Source organism: Scaptodrosophila lebanonensis, unplaced genomic scaffold (assembly GCF_003285725.1).
Source record: "Scaptodrosophila lebanonensis strain 11010-0011.00,11010-0021.00 unplaced genomic scaffold, SlebRS2 tig00000024-arrow-pilon, whole genome shotgun sequence".
NCBI classification, from domain to species: Eukaryota; Metazoa; Arthropoda; class Insecta; order Diptera; family Drosophilidae; genus Scaptodrosophila; species Scaptodrosophila lebanonensis.
Window position 1 is genome coordinate 13,870,959 of NW_022060538.1, and position 27,965 is coordinate 13,898,923.

Here is a 27,965-nt window from a genome sequence, read left to right on the forward strand (position 1 = left end):
GCAAATGTGAATTAAATTATGTATGTATATGTATATACACGTATATGTTTGTATATAAATAGAGCTCTGAAATTTATTACACTATGGAATAACAGTTACGTGACCTTCAACTAGTTCATAGAGAACTAAACCTCCTTCCCCATCTGTATCGGTAAAATGTGAGCTGCTCTCTTCCACATGAACAAGTTCCTCTTGATGATCTGGCTCCATCTGGGACTGGGATTCGGTATTATCCGCGTCCCGTTTCAAATGATCATATGGAATATGGAATAACAATTACGTGACCTCCATTTCCTCAACCAGTTCATAGAGAACTGAACCTCCGTCCCCATCTGTATCGGTAAATTGTGAGCTGCTCTCTTCCACATGAACAAATTCCTCTTGATTATCTAGCTCCGCCTGGGACTCAGATTCGGTATTTACTCCCGTCCCGTTTCTATTCGTCAACGCTTTATTTTTTTTGGGAAAGCCAATTTTTCGTGGTGCTTTCAGACGCTTTGAACTGTAAAAAACAAATTGTTTTTTAACTTAAATGTATTACTCTCTGAAGTCTAGACTTACGCCTCAGACAACTCATTAATCATGGGCAGGTAGGTAGCACGCACCACGCCACTGGATTCCTCCTCGGCGAGCTCTTTCGGATGCGTCTTGCGTTTGTGCATGCGGCAATTGGAGCCATTTGAAAAGTCCTTGCCACAAAAGTTGCATTTATACGGTCGTATGCCAGTGTGCAGTATTAGATGCGCTTTCAACGTCTTGCCTCGCTTGAAGGCCGCACCGCAGACATCACACTTGTACTGCTTCTCATCAGAGTGCACCAGCTTATGCATGTTAAAGGTTCGTCGCGTGTTCAGCTTCATGCCGCAAATGTCGCACTCGTAGTTGTTGTTGGTGTGTATATCTGCGTGAGCCTGCGTGAAAGACAATGATTACAGTGGAGTCAAGTTCATGAAATTGCAAGATTTTCACACCTTCAGTCGCGCTTTGTTTTTGAAACGCCGATGGCACACGACACACTCAAACGGGCAATTATCTGTATGTACTAGCTTGTGCTCGGTGAGTGCCGACATTGTTTTGAGCGCCTTTCCGCAACAATCGCATATGTAAGGCTTGAGATTATCATGCTGGCCAGCTATGTGACGCTTGAGGGCTGCATGAGTTGTAAAGGTCTTGCTGCAGTAGTTGCATAACAAATCAGACTTTTCCTGGGGCCGCAGATGTGTGCGATAGTGTGCAGTAAGTTGAGATTCTGTGGGGAAGCTGCGATGACAACGTTTGCAGCTCAGATCTGGCAAATCTCCGGGTACCATGTTATGCGCTTCGTCCATGTGTCGTTTATAGGACATGGGCTTCTTGTAGCCTTTGCCGCATATCGCACATGAGTATTTTATCGCCGTGCCGTCGTTATCCTCCTCGAACCCAATGTTCTCGGTTTCCACCAATCCATGCTCCGCTTCAGGTTCTGTTTCTTCAATTGTCTCGGTCACATCCTCATAAATGATTTCATTATCATTTTCTACCTCTATGGTGTGTTCTTTTTCATGAAGCTCGCTGCTAAGCTCGGCATCTAACTCACTTGCTGGAGCTTCTCCCTCTAGTACTAAGACCGTATCGTCTGCAATCACTTGATGTTCCTGTTCCTCACCTTGCGCTGAAAGCGCCTCGAAAGCGCTGCCGTCGTCCTCTTCGTGCACAAACTCCTCCTCTTCAATCTCTGTAAGAATTTCGGCGTCTTCGTCATACTTAACCCCAACTCTTCCCATTTCCGTATCAGCCCCCATATCATCAACCTCTTTTGCGGGTCTTGAAAGAATGTGCTTCCATCTGTATTCATCTGTCTGCAAGCCGTACTCCATGCGCAGCGCCTCGCAGTTTGGGTTGGAATTTTCCGCTGTCGCTCGCCGCAGCCGGCTATAGAGCTCCTGCACACGATTCACACGCTCCGAAAAGGCAATGAGCGACTCCACAAGCGAGTAGCACTCCTGACAGAGAACATTGCTCAATTCATCCTCCATTTTAATCTGCCAAAATCGTACTCTTTAAACTATAATTGTCAATTCAATCAATTTCGCTTACATTAACCCAAAAATATTTTCCGATAGCCAGAGCCAAAACACTCGTCCATGTATTTTCGCCGTCTTTGAAATATACATTTGTGTTTTCCGGATGATCTTTCGCACAAAGACGACACCAGAGACGCCAATTCGATGCCTCCGGGCCAGAGGCCGCGCATTCCTCCATTCTCACCAATTCTGGTTATCGTGTTAGGAATAAACTAAGCGAAATTAAAAAAAACCCAGCAGATTTGTTGTTTAATAATAAACTGGTGCTGCCAACTCGTTTGCACAAAAAATGACAAAAAAAAACACGACAAGGCGCGTATTGGCGAATAAGCACATTAGTATTTGTATGTATTCAGATTGCTCAGTTTTTTATTAGTTATATCCCAATATTTTCATAATCATTCTATGACAAGTGCAGTACCCATTATACATGTATATTTATTTATATTACTCCATTATCTCTCCTTATATGACGAAGGCATTATATCAGGGACTATAATCATTACAATAATGCTTATTTTTTTCACTCGTTCAAGATATAATGATGAATTTGGGGTTTACTTAACAACTGAACTAATAATCATTATTTTTGAGCAAAACAAAAATCATAAAATATTGAATATTCTTTATATATTTTTTTTATCAAAAATAAACCTCAAGGTGTAATTATCCCTATCTTTTCTATTGGAAGTAAGGACAAAATTTATATATATCCTTAAATAATAAGCCAAGGCGCATCCCTATACTAGTAGTACAGTTTTGGGCTAAAAACATCATAAAAAGAATATTTTCCGGCAAAATTACAGCTAGTTTTATTTTTTATCAAAAGAATAAAACTCAAAAAATAATCATTAGTTCAGTTGTAAATTCCTCGCTTTCTCAAAGTTATTATAATTGAATGTTTTTTCGTTTAAAAAAACCAAAATAAACATTATTTGCGAAGCCTTTTGAACATTATAAACAAAAATCATAAATGCGTGTTTTCTCATTTGACTTTTAAATTAAAATAAATAAATAAATAAAATTGTCTCATTGGAAGCTAGTATTTGTTTTCGGTCCTAAGCACTTTTTCACCGCCGTTGATCACATCCGTTAAGTGCAAACTGTTTAAACATCTAAAACAAAACAAACACAGTTCTTTTAAAACTACATACATATTTCTTGGGCTTGTGTTATTTGTGCAATCAACTTAATGTGGAACAAGTCTAATTAATTACATACATATGTATATTTATTGAAAAATATGCGGATATATAAATGTGTGTGAGTTCAGCTAATAAATAAAAGACTAGCAAGGCTGATCATTAGTTGGGAATGAATTACAAGTAACACTGTGGGGGCGTAAATGGAAAATAACTAGAAAATCACTAAGGTTTATTAAATTCTTAGAATGAAATGCATTGTGTCCACCGATCCGCATCCAATTTAGGTTGGAACGATCTTCACGCCATTGGCCAGCTCGGCCGGCGCTTCATTTAATACCTTGGGTATTTTCTGGGTGCTGTCATAAAACGAAAATGGTGAATAATTGAGCATCTAACTTGGGCATCCATATCGCTGAGAAGTTTCTAACTTACATAACGCGCAGCTCATCGAGCGTAGGCACATTAAGGCGCGACGACACGCCTTCCCCGTCCTCCTGTTCCACTTCCTGCGGATGTTTTTTTATCTTGTGAGCACGGCAATTGGCATTGCACGCAAAGGTGCGGCCGCAATAGTTGCAGACATAGGGCCGCAGGCCCGTGTGGCTGAGTAAGTGCGTCTTCAGGGTCTTGGAGCGTTTAAAGCAGGCACCGCAAACGTCGCATTTCATTTTCCGTTCCTCGGTGTGCACCAGCTTGTGCATGTTCCAAGTGCGACGTGTCTGCAGCTTCTTGCCGCAGATATTGCAAACGAAATTCGGCTCCTCGTGAATTTGATTGTGAATCTATTGAAAATTGAGGAAAACTATTACTATTAATTTCAAACGTTGCCGTTCCTGCTAACCTTCAGTCGCGCTTTGTTCTTGAAGCCTGCTTTGCAAATGGTACACACAAAGGGGCGCTCCTCAGTATGCACCAATTTGTGTTCATTGAGAGCTGTGAGCGTCTTCAACGGTTTCCCGCAGCAGTCGCAGATGAAGGGCTTTGCATTCTCGTGTATGCCCTCCTTGTGCAGCTTTAAGGCTGATGCTGACGAAAGAGTCTTATTGCATATCTCACATGTTACATTTTTGTCCACTTTCTGACGATCCGTCACTCTCTGGCAACCACGTTTCAAATGCTTTTTGTAACATGCGGGTTTCTTATAGGACTTGCCACAATCCGTACAAGTCATGCGACTTCGTTTAGTCAACCCTTCATCAGCGGAACTCTCTTCACTATCGCAAGACTCCAGAGCCTCGTTAGTGGCTATCGATGAGCTGCGATCTTCGGGCGGAAATTCGAGGTCTCCATTTAGACTTGAGGAACGCGACCTTTCCTTTGAATCAACGCTGTACTCTAAAGTAATACTGTCGGCAGTACTCTGAAAATGGCCTTTCAGAGATTTTTGAGATTGCTCTTTTGTACCATCGCTGGTACGATTGGTTATAAGTTTAAGCCTTTTGGCATTCGTGGAGCCTTTGGGTCGACCACGCGGTCTTTTTATTAGTGTGTCTTTGGTCGCATGCTCCTCCTTTTCTGCCTCTTCCAAACCAACAATGGCAACTTCTTCGAGGGCCGTTACTTCTTCCATGCCGTCCGCATGCATCCGTGCACTTTCACACTCCAAGCTGGCATTGAGGTCAACAAATTCTTGAGCCACATCTACCTTTAAGTCATTCTTCTCCAATTCGCCTTCATAGTCCGATGGCTTGATGATGTGGGTCCAATCGTTCTCACCCAGTCCGTATTGCTGTCGCAGTGCCTCCACATCAAAGGGTGTGGTCGGATCAGTACGACGTAGTACTTCAAAGATGGCTTGCACCTTGGTAACATGCTCGGCAAAGTCAATGAGTTCGCTTATCAATGTGTAGCATTCAGTGCAGAGAACACTGCTCAGTTCGTCTTCCAGCCGCATCTGCAAAGAATGTGTAACGGTTGGTATTTAAAAAATACACACACATATATTTTGAACATCGTCTGCGTACTTACATGCACCTCAAAGTACTTTCTGATGGCCATGACAAGAACACTGTCCCAGCTTCCATCCGCCACCCCCTCCTGACTACAAATCACTTTCACATTCCGCCGTGCATCGTCCTTGGCGCATAGGCGACACCAACTCAGCCAGTCGCCCTCCAGCTTAATTTCGGTCTTCATGTCGGCCATTTTACTGGCGCATAAATTTATGGCCTCACTCTTAAATATGGCAAACAGAGATGAACTGAATCTCGTTATCTTTTATTTACATTTTCCGCCAAGTGTGGCCAGTATGATGGTGGTAAGCAAATACCAAGGCTAGAAAAAAAGCGCACAGCTGTAGTTGCAGCTGGGTATAGTTGAATAAAAGCCACCTAGCGGGCAAAAGAAAGAAAGTGAATATACAAATATATCCACCTAGCGATACATAGTCCATGTAGCCACATAGCGGGCAAAAGAATAAAAGCGAGACTAAAATAATATCCACCTAGCGATAAAAATTGTAAGCTTGTGGAAAAAGTATCCTACGAAGGTTTCTTATTTATGCGAAATTCTTAAACCTTTTTAATGGACCTTTTAATGGATGAAGATACCATTTAAAAACAAAAACAAACCATTTAAAAACAAATGTATTAAAAGTCTTACAATTTGGAGCAGTAATGGCAACATACTCGCTAAACTGACTTAGTAACCTATTAGCAATTTTTGTTTATTTTATAATATTTTTTAGATCGCATCCGTTTTCCTTCTTCAATGTAAATGCCCCTTTTTCTCTGATCATTACGTCATGAGAGGATTCTTGCACCTCTTAAAAAGCCATCAAATATTCCACTGAGTTATGTAAGAAGAGTAACAAAAACACACGATATAGTTTTTTTATCAAACAATTTCGTTATTATTCATTAAAAATTAAGTATAAATACGCAGTTAACTATCAAGTATTATATACACAAATACAATAAAAATATTCAGTCACTATAATGCTTCTTCTATATACAGTACAATATATATCCATTGTAAGTCAAGCTGCATGCTTGTCAATAAATATGCATTAAAATCATTTAAATGTACAACAGTCGTCTACAGGGGTTGTCATCTCTTTCTCGGCTTTTATGTGTATTCCATGCTCTCACTATAATATATATTTTGTTTATCAGAATTGGTTAATTGTGCCAGGAATTGCCTACTTATAGCTAAACAAAATTTTCATTACAAAAACACAAGGACATTTTCAACAGTTTGCTCGTTTTTTGCGCGCTTGCATTGGCGTTAGTGTTAAAATAAATATAGTATATATATATATATATATGCATATGGATATATCTCATATATATTATAATAGCGTAAATCAGCAATAATCATATTTAACATTGAAATAGTATATCGGATCGTTAGGCATACATATACATACAAAGCTACAAATATATAATACAATTATCGGGTCACGCATGCGCATTCAGGCATGGTGCAAGTATTGAGGCGACCAGTCCAAGTCCCCTACCGGCGTCTAGTCGTGACGCCAGCTGAGCGGAACCACGTAGTCCTTCAGCTTGTAGAGCGCCTTGGCATACCAGTGTATGCCGTTCTGTTGTTGCGCTGTTCCCTTGCCCGTGGCCACCTCCCCGCCCTTTGAGCTGTGGGCGGCAGTGCAGCTTCGCAGTTGCCCCTTCGAGGGTAACCAGGACTGCAGCATGTACCACAGCCGCATGGGCGCCAGACCGAAATGCGCCAGGGACTGGCTGTCGATGATCGCATAGCACGAGGCGGCTACCGAATTGACCACAATGGTGCCCTCCTTGGTGAGGGGAGCGACGACGCCTCTGCCCTGCAACGTTGTGACCTTGACAACGCGCTGAGGACGCAGCTCCCCCGCCTCATTGTGCACCAGCACAAAGTTCTGCTCCTCCACACGATCCGCAAAGACGTAGCTCAGTTTCTCCTGCTCCGGCTGCCACACCATGATCAGATGCGCCGGCGTCACGGACAATACGGCGCCTCCCTCCGTATGCAGCTGCACAAAGCTCTCCGCCTGCTCCAGATTGCGATCCATGAAGAGTATGACGTCACTGTAGATAGGCTGACCCTGCTCGTTCATGCTCAGCACTCGATCTCCGATGGCCAGCTCGCTGAGCGGCTTCCGCACCCCGCTATCCAGCAGAGCCGTGCTCGAGGGTGTGAAGCAGCCGTGTACGTGCGAAATGGTGGAGGAATCTGCAAGACAAGAGCAGAGAGGAGGAAAGGAGGTTAGTCAATATGCAGTATCTGATAGGTAGGTAAGTAGGTAGCGGCATTAGTGAGCCTAATCTAATTTGCCGTTAATAATACACCATCCCGAAAGCGAGAATGCCAGAAGGGTCGCTCGGTCGCTCGTCTAATTGAAAACCGTACAAGTCAAAAAGGTTTTCACAGTTAACCCAACCCGAGCCCAACAAACAATGGACACAATAACTGCCTTTTGCGGCTTTCAAACAAAACCGCCAACATTACAAATGCCACCGCCGCTGTCCAGGACGCATTATGCGATCTGCCAACTGATAGCCGTGCATATCAATAACACTGCCAGCAACAGCAGCAGCAACAGCAACATTTGCAACGTGTTTTTGTTTCGAGTTTAACAAAATTGTGATCTTGTTTTTGCTTGAAGATTAGCCAAAAACCGTGCAGGGGATAAGGCCCACAGTTGAGCTCGAGCTCGAGCCAAAGCAGCTTATACGCGCACCTCTCTCTACCCTCTATGTGAGCTGACAGCCTGCAAGTGGCAAGCGAGCAGTCGCTGGCGCAGCCGCTAAAATTCCAGGTAGCAAAAGGTTGCAACAAACAACAAAACAGTTGCATCAACCTGCGCACACAGATTGGAAAATATGAACATTTCTCAGTGCCGTTGTGAGGGCGCTGCAATTATAGAATATGCTGTAACCCAACAGCAATAACAACAACAACAATTACATTAATCATCATTAGGGCTATTCGATTCAGGTTGGCGACCACACAACATGCTACACTTTTCGCCACATATCAGTAAATTAATTGGGAATTGCACAAAGGAAACCTAATCCAATTAATCTTTGCGATCCTCAGCCCCCATCAAGCATCCTGCTCGTTATCAACCTGTCTAGCATCAACTACATATACGTTCATGGAAAATTCCTGCATATTTCGAATAATTTAACACGATCGTACAAACTAAGATTCCACAAAAGATTATAGCTCGACTGTAGCTTAAAAGAAGACATTGTGGAAGTACGAAATTTAGAATTAAAAAACAATATTTAAATTATTCGAACCGTCTTACTATAAAGAAATAAATCTTTCAAGAAACCAATTTCGCCACATATCAGTAAATTAATTGGGAATTGCACAAAGGTAACCTAATCCAATTAATCTTTGCGATCCTCAGCCCCCATCAAGCATCCTGCTCGTTATCAACCTGTCTATCAACAACTAAAAGATGACGAGGAAATAGGAATTATAGAATTAAAAAACAATATCTGAATTATTCGAACCGTCTTACTATAAAGAAATAAATCTATCAAGAAACCGCTTTAGGAATAATTTGTGAATGGCATTCTGCGAGTCGGGCAGCCATTTATTGTTCAGCTTTATATTTGTACAATAGGTAGCTCCTTCATCATTAATCGAACAAATGATTAGTCCATTAAAATGTTGACAATATTTTCCTATAAATAGTGCTCACTGATTTGGCACAGTTCACCATTTTGTTGACGTTTTAATTCTTGTTTTTGAAAAGGCCCAAGAATAGAACTTTCTTTTTGGAGCACTCGACCCGGGCATACACATATTTCACACCCGAAGCGCCGTCTTCCCCCATCTTCAGGGTCTGCGGAAATGCCGCTGACGTCGCTGCTTGTAAAATTCAAATTAAAAATTCCAGCGTGTGAGCGAACGGACAGACGGGAGGACTTGAAGACGGAATGACGGTACGCTGAGCCGATCGAGCGACCACTAACCGTGCGCTTTATTATAATGAGTGGCCATAAAGTGGTTGTTGTTGTTGTTGCAACGAAATTCCAATGAAAATGCACCTTCCATTGATGTGTTTGGTAAGCAGTTTGTCTCTCGGCTCTTTTTGGACGCTGCTAAGTGTGGTCAGCACACAAAAGTGTAGAAACAATAAAAATCGGATTAAATACATGGCAGCGGTCTATAAAACGCGGCACAATCGATGGCGGCAGCGGCCAGAAGAACGGCAGCCAGGGCAGCTCAGCAGAGACAGAGGCAGAGGCAGAGACAAAGCAAAAAGGGAGCAGCAACAAACAAAATGCGGTAGTAACAAGCTCAACAAATGCTAGAGATGACAACAACAACAACAACAAAAACAAGAGTAGCAGTAAGAAAAATTGGTGTGAAACCTGCGACTACGGCATGAGAAGAAAAGAAGAAGGAATGACAACAAAAAAAAAAAGAAAAAAATACGAGAAAATGAGAAAACCAGCAACAAAATCTGAAGCGTAGCGACCGCCTTGGTTGGTTGCTGGACGGAAAGTGAAGAACTTGAAGGGTCATAAATTAATAAACCATTAAAGTGGTTAAAATTATCGTTATTTTATCTTTGTTGTGAAGACTAAACTGATAAATTATTACAAAACAGAGGACAGCCGCACACACACTCACACACACATACACGCGCACGCACAAAGGCGGTCGCGTTAACTTGGCTGCTGCCGCTTATGGTTGTTTTTTATTGTTGTTGTTGTTGTTGCTGGTGACTGATCGTTTGGACAGCATTAACATGAACATGAACACAACAACACGCTTTTAGACTTTTAATGCGCGCGCGACACACACACACACACGCACACCCAATATTTTGAAAAAGGAGAAAAAAATTAGTGTCGACAAAAACGTTTACAGTCATTACTCTTCGTAGCTGCTGGTGTTTTTGTTGCCGCATTTTGTTGTTGGCTTTTCGCAATTACGCGTAGCCTGTCGAAAAACAAAAGACTTGGGCAACAAACTTGCCAGCCAAACTGTGACAAAACTGTCAAAAGTCTTGTTCCGATCAGCCATCAAAGCGAACAAATTTATTGATAGCTGCTGGCTACATTGACTTTGCATGGGCGGCACTTTTGAGTCCAAGCCACCACTGACCGACAGGCCATTTGACACGATGTACACACACTCACACACACACGCGCTCAAACGCACTCACAGAAAGGACAACAAGGACCACACACAATATGATAGGCAGGCGGCGGCAGCGGAGGACACTTGTTTGTTGGCCCTTTGTGACTTTGATATTTTCCGGCTCAATAGGCAGCACTATTGATTATCAATACGCACAGATGAGTGTGCATGTGTGTGTGTGTGTGTGTGTACCAGGACCTTCGGCGGCCTCTTTCATTTGCGCCCGCAATTAGAATCAATGAGCATCCTGTGTGTGCTGCGCAAGGACATTCTATTCTTCAACAATGTCAAAATATTGTGACCGGCAATGTGTGTGGTGGGAACTTTTTACGAGCATTGCGGCATTTCGTTTCTGTAATTTTAGACGCAAACTATCGTCATCACCAGCAGCTAGCTGGACAAAACTAAACAGGGAGAGGTGTAGAGGGGGGAGAGGGGCAGAGGGGGAAGCAAAAACTACCGCCATCTGTCAAAGTGTCAGCGTAAATCAAACTTAAGTTGCTGACAAATTGCAAAACAGCAAAATGAACATTAAAGAGTGCTCATAAAAATAATAATAAAAACAAAATAGCTACTTAAAAAATGCTGCTGCCCCCTGCTGACGACGCCTATGGCCCAAAAGCTAGCGAAGAGAGCGGGCAAAATTAATTGTTTATGTATATTGTTGGGCTGGACCGCGGGCGGCGCAGAGCTCGAAAAGTTTGAGGCAGGCTGGCTGACTGGCTGGTTCAATGTTCCACTTGCAACATTTTCTCTGGCCTGGGCAGCAGTTGGCGTTGCCCTCTATGTATAAGCATTTCTGTGTATGTGTGTGTTTCGGGGAAAACTGGTTGGCCATAATGGCAGCAAGTTTAAAGCGTGTTGCGCTTTTTTTTTTTTTGCACTGCCAGCCACTCGAGATGCGAGGCACACACACAGACACACACACAGAAGCAGATGCAGAGGCAGAGGCAGGGGCAGGGGCGGGCAACTGCCTTAGCTACCTTGTTGCCAGTTTTTCAATTAGGATTGAGCGCAGTTTCAGTCTCGCATTTAATTCATCTTCCAACTGCTGTGTGCATGTGTGTGTGTGTGTGTGTCAGAGAGCTGAGCATGTGTGTGTGCGCGCCTTTGCCTGAGAAACGCTTTGGGTGTCGTATCATCAATTCGTTTAATTTGACAGGCGCAAACCTAAACATGTCAAAACAACAACATGCGGTTAGTCAGTCGTCGCCGACACCGCCGCCACCGCCACCACCGCCTGTGGATGCGCATGTGGATGTGGCAGGGGACTGGCATGTGGATGTGGATGTGTTTCAAGCGGGGCCGGTTTAACTTTGTTGCCTTGTGTGCTCGTCCGCTTGTCTGCTTTTTGTTTCTTCTGGCCAGCTCAGTTTCATGGCTGCCTGCCTGCCTGCCTGCCTGCCTGTGTTTCTGACCACAATTCATGTTGGCTGCAGCGTGCCTAATTTGGATCGACCTGGCCAAAAAGGCCTGGCAATAAGTATTTATGTACAGGGTGGCAGTTGAATACTGCCTCTCTCACACATTATAAACAGAGCATCATTTCTATTTCAGTGTCAATTACAAGGCTAGTCTAGAAACAAGCGCGAAAAATATAAAAATGTATTCACAGCTGGCCGTGTTAGCGCAAAACAAAATAAATGTTCAAACTTGTGCCTAGTTATACTTTAAGTTTAGTTTCAAGTCCAACAACAAAATTCAATATTTCCTTTTACTTCCTGATCCTATTGCTTATACTATATTCATGATTTCCTACTCATCTTCAGCTTCTTAAATGTGTAGTTAACTTTTTAGTTTTACAAAAATTAAACGTTTTCGTGTTCTTGGCTCTTTTGTTCTATTGGTTGCCCGGAGGCACAACATACACATATAGCTAATTCGGCAAGCTCCAACACTTTCCGTATTGGCTATGCTACTCCTTTAAGAATTTGTTAGCGTACTATTACATTGTCTACTCTTCTTATTTTTCTCTTACAGCTTAGATAAATTTTATTGCATTTTGTTTTTTTTACCTAATGACTTAAGATAAAAGTGTCCATATATTTCAATATTTCTGCTGACTAAATAATAAACAAATTATTTATCCCACATATTTAAATCCACAAATCTTAATAGTTTGAAATAAAGAAACAACATTTTCAACATAAGTATTGCTTGCCTATTTTTTAAGATGTTTGTTTTGAGTTTAAAAATGTTCAATAACATCTAATTTATTTATTGATTTATATTTTGCCTGCAGTTGTTCTACCTAGGACAGATTTTTAATAAAGATTAAAGAGAAAAAAGAACATATTTTGTTTACAGAATTAGCAGAATGTTTTATTCATAAGCTGCAATATTTTTATTATACTTAGTTGGGGAGTGCAAATATTGTCTATCAACTAATGCAACTACAAGTAATTACGAGAGCAACTAATTTTCAACATAAAACCCAATCGAAATGGATGTAAATGAATGCAAACACCACCCTGTATGTTGAAACTTGTGTCGGTATGTGTGTGCTTTCAATGCAACATTTGACTACGCCTGTCAGCTTACTCGCCAGTTGCCGCTGTAATGTGTCCAGCAGGCGCGCGAGAGCAAGTGAGTGAGTCGGAAGTGCGACTGTGTCATGCAACATGCGAAATTACGCTTGTTAGTGTCACTTCTGACTAACTGGCCAATACACACAAGCACACACGCACACCTTTAAACCCTTTTCTTGCATCTCCAATTGCAATTATTTGCTTCGCAAGTTGACAAATTATTTGAGATTTTTGTGCTCTTACCTGATTTAACGGAGCAGTAGATGTGCCGGCGACTGACATAAGAGACCCAATCGAAACCGGCCTCGACGGCGAGACGCGCCAACATCCCATATTTGGACTGATCGCGATCCGATGTGGCAATGGTAACGGCACGGCCCTCATAATGCAACGATTCCAAGCCATGCTGATGCTCCTCATCCCAGCTCTCGGTCACCAGCAGGCGCACGCCTGGCCATTCATTAAGCACCAGCAGGGCCAGCGTGTTGAGTTTCTCCTTGCAGCGCTGCAAAAGTCGAGGAGAAGAGAAAATAAATTAAAAATCTACGTTTAATATAAGTCGGCTGTGGCGGCAGCGGCGGCAGCGGCGGCGGCGGCGGCGGCCAAACGCCATGTTTTACACAAACACCTACACACTTACATACGTATGTACATATATGTATATATATATATAGCAACAACTACCACGGCACACAAGAAGAAGAGAGACGAGTGCGATTGCTCTCATTGTGTGCGTGTCTGTTGGCGTCTGCCTCTCACGCTCACGCTCACGCACGCATTTGAGGCGTGGTATTTAGGCATTCATTTTTCTTTTTTCTCTCTGTTGTCTTCGTCTTCGTCTTTGTTTTCGTTTTATTTTTGGGCTTGAAAATGAACTGCGACCCAGAAGGGCGAGTGATGCGTTCATTTTGAAACGAATGACTTAGGCAACGAACTTGCACATGCACAACCAACCAACTCTGTAGAAACGAGAAAGACAAGTTGTGCCTGTGTGTATTTTGGCGCATCCTTTGAACCTGTTGAGCACAACCTCAACAAATACAGACTACAGTGCATGTGTTTTCATTTTTTCCTCTATTTTCTTCTCTCCTTCCAGTGCCGTGTTTGTCCTAGCAAAAGGCTTATTTGCATTTGAACGGCAAATAGTGACCCCTAGCGGAAAAAGTCTCAAGCGCTTGATTACCAATGATCGCTCATGGGCAAAAGGTAAATATTGTTGCATACTCGCAGAAGACCTTCGTCTCTGACCTTTTTTGTCTAGCTACATATTGCTATGTTGCTGCTGCTGCTGTTGTTGTTGTTGTTGTTGGTGCAGTTAATAGAAATGCATTTAACGCTTTGTTTGCCAATGTGGTGGGTGCCTTAACTCTCGACTCACAATCCACTCCTTCCTATGTCGGCTACGTGTGCGTGTGTGTCTATGGATTTGTTTTTTAACGAATGTACACACACACCAAAAAAAAACTAACAACAAAAGGAAATAAAAGGATGTCTATCAAATAGGCATAGACGATTGCCAGCAATAGTCAGCAAAAGTATTTGGACGAAATGAATCGGGAAATATAATAATTCAACGAATCAGTGGGAATGTTTATACAAGAAATATAAAAGACTGCGGCAACAATATAATCTTAAAGCCATAGCAACGAGCGTTTGTTAGATAATCTCTTTTCAAACTTTCTTTAAAATGTTTGTAACAATTAGAGACGACATTTTTCTACAAATCAAATCTTGAAATGTTTTAAAACTAGCTCTACCATTTGTCACTTGTAAATTAAAATTCTTGAGTATAATTGCTATTTAGTTATTTTCCAATTATTGACATGCCTGTCTCATGTAAATGATTCATTTATTCATTCCCCTATCATCGCAAAATTGAAGACCCACTGAATATATATCTCGCACATAAGCTGAATATTTTACACTTATATATTCAGAGGCATTTGATAAAAGGTGAGACAGCTGGGATTTCTATTTGACAATTGGGCTTGTCAATTTAATTATACCACCTAGTGTGTGTAGCGTATACAAAAATGTAAATTGTGCGAACTAACAAATTCAATAGTCGGCGCAGCGGCACGCCTCAAGTGTTTGGCCAGCCGTGCATGTCATTCCCTAGACAAAAACATGACAGGCTGCGGTACCAAGGAGCCGGATTCCAGGAGTAGGCAGCGCGCAATCGCTAGCCACAAAATCAATTATCAACGGCCGCAGGCAGCAGGCCAGGATGTGTGTCTATAGACTGCTATGGGCTGATATGTGTGTGTGCGTGTGTGTGTGTGTCCTTGGTTATTGTGGCTTATGTAGGTTTTTGTGTGCAAACATTTCGCCCGTAAAATCAATTTTGTATACTTTTTAACAAACCGCAAAATCAGCTTGCCTTCTGCCTTCTGCCTCATCCTTATTCATTTCTGGGTGCTACGTTTGTTTTGATTTGGGTGCGATTTGTTGAAAATCGGTTTTTAATTTGTCACACCAATTGTTTGTTGTTTGTTTGTGTAGCGAATCGGTATATTGGCCTTTGATTTGAAAGGCAGGCGGACTGGCAGTCAGTCAGTCAGTCAGTCAGTTAGTCAGCCTCATTTTCAGTTGCATTCCACGAATGGGCACACATGTACAAAAGTATATGCGAGTGTGTGTTTTTGTTTGACTGCCAGCCTGCATTTGCATTGATAAACTTTGCTTTATTAAAAGGCTTAACCAGTCAAGTGCATACAAGTCGCTGCCTAATGGACCCAAGCGCGCCAGTCAGCCTCCTCATGCTCAGCCTTATGCTCAACTGCTAATGAGCACAAAAGCGTAACGACAAAGAGCAAATAATCATGTTTTAAGGCGCACTACCCGCCTTTGTCTTAAGCATGCGATCGATGTACACGTAAGTATGTATACAAACATAGTATACTCGTATGCATGTATACCATAGCCATGTATTTACCCACTCACTCAACGGCGACTTCCAGCTTCGAGGAGGAGCCCCTCTCCGGCTCGGATGCAACATGCTAATGCATTCGCATTCACATTCACATTCACATCAAGAAGTGGCCACAGACACGCAGCTCTGAGCTGCACAAACACATAGCGTTGCGTTTGCATAGCAACAGCAACAACAACAACGACAACTAAAAAAAAAAAAAAAAACAACAGAAAACAAAATTGAAAATGCCGACGGGTGCGTAAGGTAAACAATTGAGTTTATTGATTAAATACAATGCCGCGGCATCAACTAGCCTAAAAGATGGCTAAATAATGTGTTTGCATTGTAAGTGGCATGGCCGACGATGTTGTTAATAGACAACAGCAACAGCAACAAAAACAACAACAGCACCATTATCCAGCATCACGTGTAAATAGTAGAACGGGCCAAGTGCGTAGCAATGTATATAAAAAGCTGCATTAATTAGACAATAAACGTGCCGAGTGCGTAGCCCCAAAACCGAATGCCTAACTAACTGTGCATGAGCACTTGCATGTTGTACGAGTCTGTGTGTGTGTGTGTCTGCGTGTGTGTGTGTGTGCCTGCGTGTGTGAACTAGGTGTGAACTTTCGTGGGCAGCCAGGCAGCCAGGCGATCAGGCAATCAGACTGCCACGCCTTTGCTGACATCTCGCGGCTCTGTTTGTTTACATGCTGCATTTGATTTGTACTGCTGCAGTTTTCTCAACAACAAATCAATCGAACGTATTAATTACCGCCTCCATGGCAGCTAATACGAGTATAATCAGCCAGTCCGCCCGCCCCTTCATCTAAAAGCGCCATGTGAAGAAGCACATCACTTTTGAAAAGCACCAATTAATAAATCAGATTATTGTTTCGATATTAATTTGGATCTGTAGCGGAGTCAGCGAGCTTTATGATTGATAATATTATTGCAAGTGCGTTTTCTTGTAGAAAGGAAAAATAAGTGCGTCTTTTAAAAAGAAATTGAAGAACGTATTTTTTCAACTTCTCATTTAGAAACTTACCATCATTAAATCATCATTAAATTCATAATATTAATGAAAACGACTAGTTTTCAACATTTGTTCATTTAACTACAATTTACAACCGTCTATGCTGCTTCAGTGAAACGGTTAAAAAATAAATACAAGTTTTCTGAATTTCTTGTGGGTACTTGCTGTGGTTCAACGAATTGACAGAGAAATGAATGAATAAATAAGAAATAAATATATAAATCTCTAAGAACTCTGCAGAAATTGTTAATACGTACATATTAAAAATTCAGGGATGGGAATTATAATTATAAAAATGCAAGCCAAGCAAAAAATAAATAATTATTAAAAGTCTGTCACATAATCATAATTCAAATAAATAAAACAACTCAAATACTTTGCAGACTTGTCTTCAAAAAAAGAGTAAAGGGCAAATAACTTTTGTTAACATAAAAAGAAAGACTTCTTTTTAATTGTTTTTCAAGTTAGTTTTGTTTTTATTTGCAAGTGATAATTTAAAGTCATTGCTTATGTTACCCAAGTTTTTCTAATTTCCAAAAAGCATATTAAATTCATAAGATTAAATTACATCAAAGGGCTGGCTATAGTTAAATTTTTAGCTCATATTGCTGGTGCTTTGGCTGGCGACTTGGCTGTTGAAGCGCCAGCGTCTAGGCTTGATGCGTTTTTAATTGCTAGGCCCTGCAAAGTTGCGCTTTTATTGATTTAAATCGCTTGCTGGCATTGCCAGGGTGCCTGTCAATTTGGCGCTTTTAATGACACGCACGCATATTTAGTTGAGTGGGGCTCATCATCATTAGGTATGTAGTCGGGCGAAGACGTAGTGTACTCGTATTGTGGCTTCTACATTTGTAAAAATGCTATTAAAGTGGTGGCCCAAGGTGTGCGCCGTGGAGTCAGCACCTGGCGCTCTGTTTGTTTTATGACCGGGCTGACAAGTGTGCTCGGTCGCAGTCGCAGGCGCGGGCGCGGTCGCAGGCTCAGGTTCAGCTTGAAGCTCAGATGTGCAGAAACATGCCCCGAAGGCCGTCTTAAGTTACCAACAATTAGGCGCACAGCCCGCAGCAACAGCAACAACAACAACAACAACAACGACACCGACAACGACGACACAATTTAACGACATAATTCAAGTGCGCATTAAGTTACGCCTGAAATCACAGTGAGCCAAAAAAAAAAAAAAAGGGTGCAGGGCAGGAGGCGCTACTTCACCCCTTTGTTTTTAGTTGCACGTGCGCCCTGTCAGGAACTTGGGACATGCGACATGGCAATGTAAGCAGATATGCCATATCCTTTTCTCTGCTCCTTACTCCTTTTTTACTCCTTGCTTGTATCATTTTTTTGGGTGCATTGATTTTTATCGCAACGCGATGAGAGGAAGCGAAAACTTACAACTGAGGAAGTAGGCAATTCTGAGTCAAGCCAATAACCGCACAGGATATATATACACACACACACACACACACATGCACGAACATTCACGCACACATAAGCAACACCCACTCGATATATGTGTGTCAACAGCACGCTCTCGAGCGGGACGTGCGGCATGTGGCACGTATAGTACTTAGGCGCATATTATGCTAAGTTGCTTTGTCAAATCACTCAGCGCGCGGCTTTAAAAAACGCCCGACGCTGCTCCACTCTGTGTGGTCCACTCGACAGTTGTGTGTATGTGTGTGTGTGTGCGTGTAGGTGAGATTTCCTGTGCATCTCAATCATTTAATTGACAATAAGTCAGAGCGTCTAAAGGAAAGAATTCCCTTTATATCATCATTAATAGAAAATAATCGAGTTTAGAAACTCAAATTTGCAAAGTTAAACAAAAGTTGCTTTAAGAGAATTATTCATGTAAAATAAATAAAAATATGTATATACAGTAAGTACAAGTATAACTGATAATACATTTTGTTGCGTTGGAATTAACTTTAAATGTGTACTAATTCGGTTAAATATGTTACAAAAGCTAGAGTCGGTCGGCATTTGCTGAAACAACAACAAAGCCATAGATCTATTTCAGTTCCTACTTTGTTGCCGATTCGCAAAGCCAAGTCCAAGTCCAAGATCAATGTCATAGTTGCAGACAAAGCGACGTATTTCGAAGCTTCCTTCTGTTTTTCTATCACAGTTGCCATTATTGCTGTTATTACAATTGTTGTTCTCATTGTGTTGTTGCAATTGTGTGTTTATTTATGTTGTGCGAATCTATTCACAGTTTTGCTTATGGATCGCATTTTGTGTATTTATCATTAGATGAGGAATTTCTTTGTTTACCGCTTTTAGTTGTTTATGCTGGCAGGCAATTATTACAACGCTGCCGACAGACGCCGTCTTTTAAAAATGAATCAGTGCAAGCAGCGAAATGCACAAAATTTAATTAAAATTATTGTAGAATTGGAACGAATGAGCGGCAGCAACAACAACATCAACATCAACAGAACAACAATACTATAATGTGAACGATGGCGACTTAATGTCAAGCGGATTTCTATCTAGAGTGTCTGCCAGCCGATTTTATTTATTGATTGGCAAATTGTTTACGTATACGCCATGTGGTCCAGGGTTTCGAGGCAAGGCAGGCAAGGCAACTGCCACACATAACAAAGGAGGCGCACCGCAACGCAACACCACAGACCTTAACTGAACTGAACAGAACTGAACTGTATCTCTACGCTATATGTCAGTCTACCACTCAGCCTACAGAGTCGCCGTCTGTTTGTTATTGTTTCAATATAAATCGATACTCATTAAAAAGACGAAATTGGAAGAATAAAAAAGAGCAGAGAAGAAACATTGCCCGAAGAAACCTTTTGCATTGGCTTATTGGATTAATGCCACAGCTTCTGTTGTCTCGCTGTTTGGGTCATACATATGTACATATGTGTATGTATGTGTGTGTGTGTCTTTAGCTGCTTAAGATTGCATCTTGTCAGTTGGCGTTGGCTCCCTCTTCGATTTCTGTTCATTGGCCACATTAATGGGCACACTTAGCTGCCACACTACAAATTAATGCGCTTTCTTCTTCACTTTGCTGCCGCTTGTCTCCCCGATTCTTGTTGTTGTGTGTCAGGCGCTTTATTATTAATTATGCGCGCATTAAAGACTAATGGCCTCAATGCACAAACTCAAATTGTAAGCTCAGGCATGTGTGTACGGCTAACATGGGAACAAATTATTTCTGCGTCAAATTGTTGCACCTTCAGGTGTTTTTATTTTCGAGTTAGTCGTTTAGTCATGACAATTATCAATCAGATGTTGGTCAGTCAGTCAGTCAGTCACCATGAAGCAGTAGAAACTCTCTAAAAGGACAATATTTTGCACAAATTTTGTGTTTATGAACGTGTAGCGCTGCTTGATTGAAATCCGAAGTGCTATTGTTTTGTAAAATTTAAAGAGGAACAAAAAGTTTTAAAGTTTTGTCAAAGAAACGTTGCTGACTCTTACAGCTAAACATTGATTTTTGACATTTAAAAGAATGGCATTTTACTAATATTTTCAGTGAGGTGTTTAGTTAGCCGTTTTTCATATTTCAAATAAAAAAAATTAGTGAGATTGAGTTAACTTTACGATGCTAAGTAGGCTTCTTATTTTATAAACAAACAAGCTTTTCAAAGCTTGCCATCCGATGTCATCTCAGAATGTCAACTATCACCTATTGTATAGTATAACCCTTTCTTTAAGTGTCACAGGCAGGGTATTAAGAGAGGCATTCCTATGTTTTATAATCGCTTGGTTGGCTTCTCACTGTGGCCCACTCATGTCCCACTAATAGTTAACAAACCAAAACCTTGGCTAACGTGCGAGTGCTTGCGCATAAATCTTGCGTCAAATAAATGTCCATAAAAAGGCGTCATTTTATTGTTATTAATTAAACGCTATTAATTTGCAGAAATCGTAAATTAAATCTCTGTTCGTCATCTCGCTCGCACAAGCGCCAAACAGAGACTTTGATCTGAAGCTCAGTTGGCTGCTCGTTTCGTTTAATGTCCCACAACACATTTGGCGAGCACAGACTCACAAAGTCATTTGGACGGGCAGGCGGCTGGCAAGAGGCAGGTAAGTCCCAAGATCTTTCGGAGACAGACATAACGTGCAACTTAAATGATAAGCGCCATAATCCCTGATGTGTGATTAACTTTGATGATGAGTTATGAGCCGCATTGGCACTGATGTGAGGTTCCCTAAATATACATACATATGTACAAACGTATATATGTATATTTTTGTATATACTTGTATAGTACAAGTATATGTATGACCCGCCCTACCCCAAGCGCGTCGATGACTTGCAGGAATCTCGCGAGGCTGAGGCTGAGGCTGAAGCTGAACCTGAGGCTTCGCAGCATGTGAAATGTGAGTCAGTTGGACGGGTAATGTGATAGCAACAACAAAAGCAACAATAACAATACCAACGACAGCGACAACGACAACAAGACGGCGGCGACTCATGCAGTTCATAAAATTCGCGATCTTTATGCAAATAAACCAAATTTGAGCAAAATGTGAAGTCTCATTGGCATTTGGAGTTCGAGGTTTGGAGCTTGAATCGTAAGCTTGGCGCTTGTTGCCATCAAAGATTTGCGCTTGAATGGCCAGGAGACTGGGATCTGGGATCTGGGATGTGGGATCTGGGATGTGGACTCGTCTCAGCTCGGCTGGTGGAATGTGTGTGCGCTCGTAAAAGTATCAAATTGATTAATAACAATATAAAAGGCATAAGCATAAGCCACATAAGAAAACAAACTATAAAAGTTGCGCATTGTGCGGGCGGCTGTGCCTCTGGCTGTGGTTGTGGTTGTGCCTCTGCCTCTGCCTCTGCCTGTTTGGCAATTTGTCCACTTTGCTGTGCCTAACTGATCAGATTGAGTGATGTTTGTTTGATAAGTTTGATTACTTTGTAGAGGAGGAGGACTGCAAAATGTTCCCATTCCCACGTTTGGCAGTTTTTTATTTTTCTTTGCTCTTTTTTGGGGGATTTCTGCTTATCGCAACAGTTGAAGTGATTTGATTCGAGTTGAGAGTTCGACTTTGAGTTTCGTGAGTTTAGAAGCTTGTGACATCATCGCCTGTGCATTTCACATTACGTGCATGAGTGTATGTGTTTGTGTTTGTGTCTGTGTGCGCTATAATAGGATCAAATTTTTGGTAGTTTTTTCTTGATATTTTTGAATCATAATGTTCTATAAAATGCCAGCCTCTATCTGCGTGTGTCTACTTTGATTTGAGTTTGATGTGCATGCTGCGCTGACGGTTTGATGTTCTCTTCAGTTCAGTTCAGTTCAGTTCAGCTCAGTTGTTGTTGTTCTTGTTGCTGGATGCTGGATGCTGCTGCATGCATGTCAATAATCATATCAGATTACCATGACTTTGCCCCATTGTTGCTACAATTTATGAAATTTTAGAAGTTATGCTGTGGCTTTTGACGCACATTCTTTTGTCTGGCTTTTGCTTTTTGGTTTGCCCCTCTCTGCGGTTTTCATCTCTCTCCCGTCCATTGCGAGCCCATTCTTTTCGACTTGGCTTACAGTTCAGCGCATTTGTAAAACGCTGGTTGTTATCTAATCTTGGCAAATACTACTATACTCTGATAGAATAATAATGCTCCCTTCATTAGCGTTAACGACAATGCAGATCTATAATTAACGGCGCAGGTGAGTCTGAGATGACTAAAGGCTATAGAAAGAATTTTATGATGCACTGCCCGCATGTCTCTGTTTTATTTTTAGGATTTTACGCAAACGGTTAGCAACAGTTTTGTTTATGAGACTGAGTGCACACATCCACTCACAACAACACAGCAGTTTTTGGCAGTTTTCGGTTTGTTTCTGTTGCTGTTTTTGGGGCGCTTTAATAGCCAAAACGAATTGTTTACACAAATTCACGCACAGCAGCGAGCAGAACATAAAATTCGCCTTAGTTGCGCTGCTGTTGCCGCTGCCGCTCGACAACTGGCTTCGAACTTGACTTTGACTCTACGGCTCCGTCTCTGTCTCCGTCTCCGTCTCTGTCTCCGTCTCCGTCCCGGTTCAATGTCACTTCGGTAGCCGTGGCCAAGAACAGTTGTAAAAACATGCACATTGAATGCGCAACTGCAACTGTGAGCCGTTACTGTTGCCTCTTAATGTGTTGCCTGTCCTTGCCTTCCGCTGTCAAATGTTGTCTGTGCAACCTTGGCCGCGCTTTTGACCTTCACTGTCCTTGACTGCCGTTTGTCCCGGACAATTGCCAGTTACCATAGTACGTCCAACTGCCACTGCAACTGCAACAGCAACAGCAACTGTTAATTGTTTCGCAGTTTTTGGGGTGTTGCTACATAAATACATACATATATACAAGTAGTAGTCAGAGAGGTAAGTGCTCTGACTTCAAGGCCTCATAAAAATGCTCAACAGTTAGCTATACTACGAGTATAAATTGATTTTCATGCATTTGTTTTGTGTGCCATTTGTTAGCCGTTTTGTGCCCCGAGGCGCGTGGCAGCTTGAAATGCATTCTGAAATCGTAAACTGGCAACTGTTTTAGCCGCTTCAATGAAAACTCGAATGGCCTGACACTGATTTGCAGCGGCTCTGCCCAACTTACAGTGTCGAATGGCATTTGTATTTAGAGAGAGCACAATTTTTAAAATACCCGTACATGTGTATCTGTATCTAATCTGGAAACTATCCAACATTTATTACATAATTGGTCAACAAATTAGAGTTGAAATTGTGTTTATATTTGCTTTACACTGGAAAATGATTTTAAGTGTAAAATGCTTAGAGCATTTATTAATATTTTATTAATAGACAAAAGTGTCTTCATGCTTCTTTTATTTTTATTTTGTTTAATGTCACTTATAATTTTTTTTTTCGGTTTTCGGGTTTAAAAGAACGGAAATTACGAATGGTTTACAAAACTGAAGCAGAGATTGCTAAATACAATTTAGTTATGTCATTTTTCCAGTTTATACTGGCGAGCTATCTGCCCGTGATATTTACACTTTGATTAATTTGCTTGTCTCGATATTCTATAGGGCTATTATAAGTTATGACATGTCCAGGCCCCCCCTTAACAGTCATTGATGTTGAGGCATTTAAGGTTTACAATCAAAGTACAATGGCAATTCGGAGCCATATCTACTTGAACAATTGAATGGGAAAAGCACTTCAAATAGATCCGATAGACTACTGACTACTGTGCAGCCCTCGTAGGTAATTGGCACCAACTGTTCCTGTAATTATTATCGTTGTGGCTAACTGGCTAATCGGTTTTAATGCAACACCACGCTCTAATTGGAACTCTTGCCGACTTAATGGAGCACTTGTGCTTGTGATATGGCTGTTTTGCACTCCTTGAGACTCACCACCGCGTTTCCCCCTGGCACCGCCGCTTTGGGCCATTCAGGTACATACTATTTAAACCACTTTCGCTGCGCTGTATCGATGATAAGATAAAGCAGCTTAGCACAATTTTTTTAGTTGAAATGTTTGCACTCTGGGTGTACATACAAACATATGTAAATATATATGTCTGCCGAGTCAGCTAAGTACAAGTACAAGCTACTTGACTGCTGGGGGTGATGGTGAGGGGAGTGGCAATAGCTGTTCGGCCCGTGAGTGCTTATCAATTGCATTATTTGATAAATGCTTGTCTTGTGGACAGAAAGATGCGGTTTGGGGAGGCGGTGCGCATATTTTTAGCATTATTCGCAAAGAAGGTGTGATTGTGTGTGTTCGAGTGTCGTGTAAACAAGCCGCTTAAATAGACATATAGACTCGGACAGTTTTATTTGATTCTGTTTATTGCGAAATCGAAAACGTTTTCGTGCACAATGTTGTGCCAATGATCATCAATAACAACAGCAACAACAACAACTACAACTAAATGAACAGCAACTTGTTTTCATTATCTCCATGATCATTATTATGGATGTGCTAATGATCATGTCGATTATGTTTTGCTTTGAGGTTGTTGAACGCTCGCCTGACCAGCCAAGTTTATTGTGGGGTCCGATTATTGTGAATGATTTGTGAAGTGTTTGCGTTATCATAAACGCATGAACGTTTCTTTTATAGGTGTACGAGTAGAAACATACATACATATGTACATATGTATGTATATTGAGTTCAATTTTTGCAAGTCAATTATTTATGGCCCAGGCATTTTAATTTTTTCATGATTAGGGAAACGTGATCGTATTTAAGTAGTGTGAGTAGGAAAAACCCAGCTAAAATAGTACTAGACCTAGGTTTCTTGCCCACCTGCTTTATTTTGCTTTTTGTTTTTATTTTTTACTACTGGTTTTGCCTTTTTTTGTGTGCAGTAACTTTTTACTGGTAGTAGGTCTTGACTGGTCAGCAATAAAAAAAGAGGAAGCTTACATGTGGAAATGAATTTTATGGCTACTATTGTTATTTAAATTATTTTAGCGTCAAGTTATGCAAATACTTTTCAATTTCTAATTACTGTAAGGCCTATAGTAAAACAGCTACTAAATATGTTACGTACTGTTCCTGGAAAGTCAGTTCTGAAAAGTTCACCCGTTAATGAAGAATTGAGCAACCAAATTATATATGAATGTATGTAATTCCCAATAGATCTTAGTATACGTATACGAGTATAGCTAAAACGAATAGAATGTTGAAGTCGTGGCAGCCATTTATAGTTTTTCTAATCACTCTAATGGCTGCTATATGGTCTACTTGTAGTTTACCGACTTTGATCAAATTTGAGATACGAGGTTAAGTGTCCCTTACTGTTAGGTGTCAATAGTTCTCGGTGTTCATAGACTCGGACAGATAAACAAACTTGTCTAAGGGAATAATTACAATTTTTTAATTTCCGCAGTAGCTTTACAGATTTTAGATTTGTAGAGGGAATCACAAATCGGAATTTGGTGATACACCCCTTCCCCCTCCACTCTTCATCTATAATTATATTTTGTTTGAAGTAGGTCGTATTTCAATTTCCGTAGCAGATTAAAGATTTATGATTTGTAGGGGGGGAATTACAAATCCGAATTTATTTTACGATGTTGCCTATTTTAAACCAGGAAGCAAAAGCTTTCAGGTGTTTTTTTTAGAATCATGGTACTTTATTGGCCTTCGTGGTGACTAAGGGCCAGCAACCTGTCAATAAGTGATTAAAAGGCGCTAAAATGATGTGCAATTTTGGTCACATACACACTTAAAGTAGCCGCTTATCAATTTTGCAAATCCGAGACTTATAGATATGTGTTTGATAACGACGCGTGTGGCTAGAATGTTTACAATCGCTTGGCCACCAACACGACAATTAACACCCGTAATTTGACATAATAATTTAATAATAATTTATGAGGCGGATTCCTCTGAGTGCAAAAACTGCGCAATAGCTTGATTGTTAGGCTGCAGTTTGCAGTGATCGATAAGCAAAAACATCTAAACCAATTTCCAAGAATATCGCATTATCAAAAAGGCCGTAAAATTTTAATGCACACTTACCTTGGTCATGAGACGATCAGCACCGGTGCCCTCCTCGTCCCTAAATATAATATCCTTATGATAGTTAGGTACTAGGTCCTTAAATTTGGGCGAATGGCGCTGTATTTCACCCTCCAGCGGTCCGGAGGCACCCAATTGATATTCGGATAGGTTTGGTACGCACTGTTTGAGCACCAACGGGTACAGATTGCGCTCTTTGCGGCGGCCCAGACCTCGACCAGGTCCACAGCTGTGGGCGGGCGAGAAGCACAAAATCGCACAAAGCGCCACGAGCATGAGAATGGAGACTAAGTTGGTGTTGCGATGGCGGCACGTGATCAGCTTTGAAGCACATTCAATATACGGGGTGCTGCTGTCGCTCTGATTGCCATTCTGCGGCGTTCCTTCCAGGCTGCTTTGATGGCGATTGAGGGAGAGGCAGGTGGTGCTCGCACACTCCAAAGGTAGGGTGTCAACGTAATCCATGTTAGTGGGCTTAAAAAATTGTTGTCTAATTGTCGCTGTTGTATCTAAAAAATGCTTCGATAATCTTTTTGGTTGTTTAGCACACATAAGCACAACTTCAGAGAAGGAAATTCTCTAATTATTTTCGTTGAATTTTTTTCACTCTAATGCTAATGGGCACGTTTCGCACTAACTAACGATCAATTAATTCTTAGACATTTATCAAATACTATACGTATTTCGTTAAGTTAATTAATAGAGTTTATTTTGATTTCATTTATGTATTTTTTTTTTTTTTTTTTTTGGCACAAACAGCACACACACAATTACGCAGAGCTGGAATTTCGCACGTCTATGAAACTGGTAAGAATATTTTACAATATTTCTCGACTGGACTGGGACTGGCACTGTCACTGTCAAATCGGTTGGTTCGCCTTCTTCGGCAGCTTCAGCTCTCGACAACCGTTGCGCTCGCACTGTGATTGACAAATGACATTTCCGAGCGTACGAGCATTGCGACGAGGGTGCTTTCAAGAACCCTGACGGTGACAGCAACAGCAACAGCAACAACGACAGCGGCAGCGACGTTCGCAGCGCAACACTGCACACCGCTCGAAATGAATACAGGCACGCACACACACACACACACACACACACACACGCACACACACATGCACCCGCACTGGCGATCGATGTTCATTTCGATTACGATTTGGTCGGTATGTGTGTGCCTCTCATTGGGTTGCTGACGACAATCAGCGTTCATTCTTATGCTGGCAAGCGAGCGCAGGTGTGAGCGAGATAACCAGCTAGTCGCCCATTGCCTGCTCTGCACACACACACACATTTTATATTTGTGCATGTGTTGGCTTATGTATTTCCTATGCTTGCTCCAACAGATGTTGCTGCTGCCAGCGATCACTTGAGGATTGTTCATTTTGAGGTTTGAGGTGCTTGCCTGTGTGTATGTGAGTGTGTGTGTGTGTGTGTGTGTGTGTGTGTGTGTATGTTGCCAATTGGATGCGCATGTGAGCATGCATGTATGCGTGCACATACAATTGTGTGTGTTACATACATGCATGCACACATATATCATCATGTTAGTGGCGCATCCTCAGCTGCAATTTCTCTTAACACTTGCACTATTGACTCGACTCTTGCAGCTTGTTAACCGTAGTAGTAGTAGTATTTGTTGTATTTGTTGTTGTTGTTCTTGCTGCTGCTGCTGCTGCTGCTTTTACCTCACTGCCTCATGCTACTTACTATATGT

At 41.5% G+C, this 27,965-nt stretch overlaps 3 protein-coding genes across 3 annotated transcripts; all 3 read right to left on the reverse strand.

Moving 5' to 3' along the window:
* Positions 1-45: 45 nt before the first annotated feature.
* On the reverse strand, positions 46-2,275 carry LOC115620727 (zinc finger protein weckle). Its single transcript, XM_030514107.1, has 4 exons — positions 2,077-2,275; positions 972-2,021; positions 562-911; positions 46-502 (listed from the first exon to the last, which is right to left on the reverse strand). The coding sequence occupies exons 1-4, from the start codon at positions 2,239-2,241 to the stop codon at positions 277-279; spliced, it is 1,791 nt and encodes a 596-aa protein (XP_030369967.1). The 5' UTR covers positions 2,242-2,275; the 3' UTR covers positions 46-276.
* A 997-nt stretch (positions 2,276-3,272) lies between these two features.
* On the reverse strand, positions 3,273-5,385 carry LOC115621238 (zinc finger protein 177). The gene is made up of 4 exons (XM_030514829.1): positions 5,177-5,385; positions 4,050-5,102; positions 3,641-3,990; positions 3,273-3,564 (listed from the first exon to the last, which is right to left on the reverse strand). The coding sequence occupies exons 1-4, from the start codon at positions 5,351-5,353 to the stop codon at positions 3,489-3,491; spliced, it is 1,656 nt and encodes a 551-aa protein (XP_030370689.1). The 5' UTR covers positions 5,354-5,385; the 3' UTR covers positions 3,273-3,488.
* Positions 5,386-6,637: 1,252 nt separating this feature from the next.
* LOC115621399 (protein hedgehog) lies at positions 6,638-26,976 on the reverse strand. Its single transcript, XM_030515043.1, has 3 exons — positions 26,252-26,976; positions 13,081-13,342; positions 6,638-7,375 (listed from the first exon to the last, which is right to left on the reverse strand). Exons 1-3 carry the CDS (start codon positions 26,801-26,803, stop codon positions 6,672-6,674), a joined length of 1,518 nt encoding a protein of 505 aa, XP_030370903.1. The 5' UTR covers positions 26,804-26,976; the 3' UTR covers positions 6,638-6,671.
* Between the last annotated feature and the right edge of the window lie 989 nt (positions 26,977-27,965).

Excerpts from the sequence above, each read along its gene's own strand:
- LOC115621238 (XM_030514829.1), bottom strand. The coding sequence starts at position 5,353 with ATGGCCGACATGAAGACCGAAATTAAGCTGGAGGGCGACTGGCTGAGT. Across the intron at positions 3,991-4,049 it reads AGAACAAAGCGCGACTGAAG|ATTCACAATCAAATTCACGA; the intron begins GTTAGCAGGAAC and ends AATTTTCAATAG. Across the intron at positions 3,565-3,640 it reads CTCGATGAGCTGCGCGTTAT|CACCCAGAAAATACCCAAGG; the intron begins GTAAGTTAGAAA and ends GTTTTATGACAG.
- LOC115620727 (XM_030514107.1), bottom strand. The coding sequence starts at position 2,241 with ATGGAGGAATGCGCGGCCTCTGGCCCGGAGGCATCGAATTGGCGTCTC. Across the intron at positions 2,022-2,076 it reads GAAAATATTTTTGGGTTAAT|ATTAAAATGGAGGATGAATT; the intron begins GTAAGCGAAATT and ends CGATTTTGGCAG. Across the intron at positions 503-561 it reads ATTAATGAGTTGTCTGAGGC|TTCAAAGCGTCTGAAAGCAC; the intron begins GTAAGTCTAGAC and ends TGTTTTTTACAG.
- LOC115621399 (XM_030515043.1), bottom strand. The coding sequence starts at position 26,803 with ATGTGTGCTAAACAACCAAAAAGATTATCGAAGCATTTTTTAGATACA. Across the intron at positions 13,343-26,251 it reads CTGATCGTCTCATGACCAAG|CGCTGCAAGGAGAAACTCAA; the intron begins GTAAGTGTGCAT and ends CGACTTTTGCAG. Across the intron at positions 7,376-13,080 it reads CTACTGCTCCGTTAAATCAG|ATTCCTCCACCATTTCGCAC; the intron begins GTAAGAGCACAA and ends CTTGTCTTGCAG.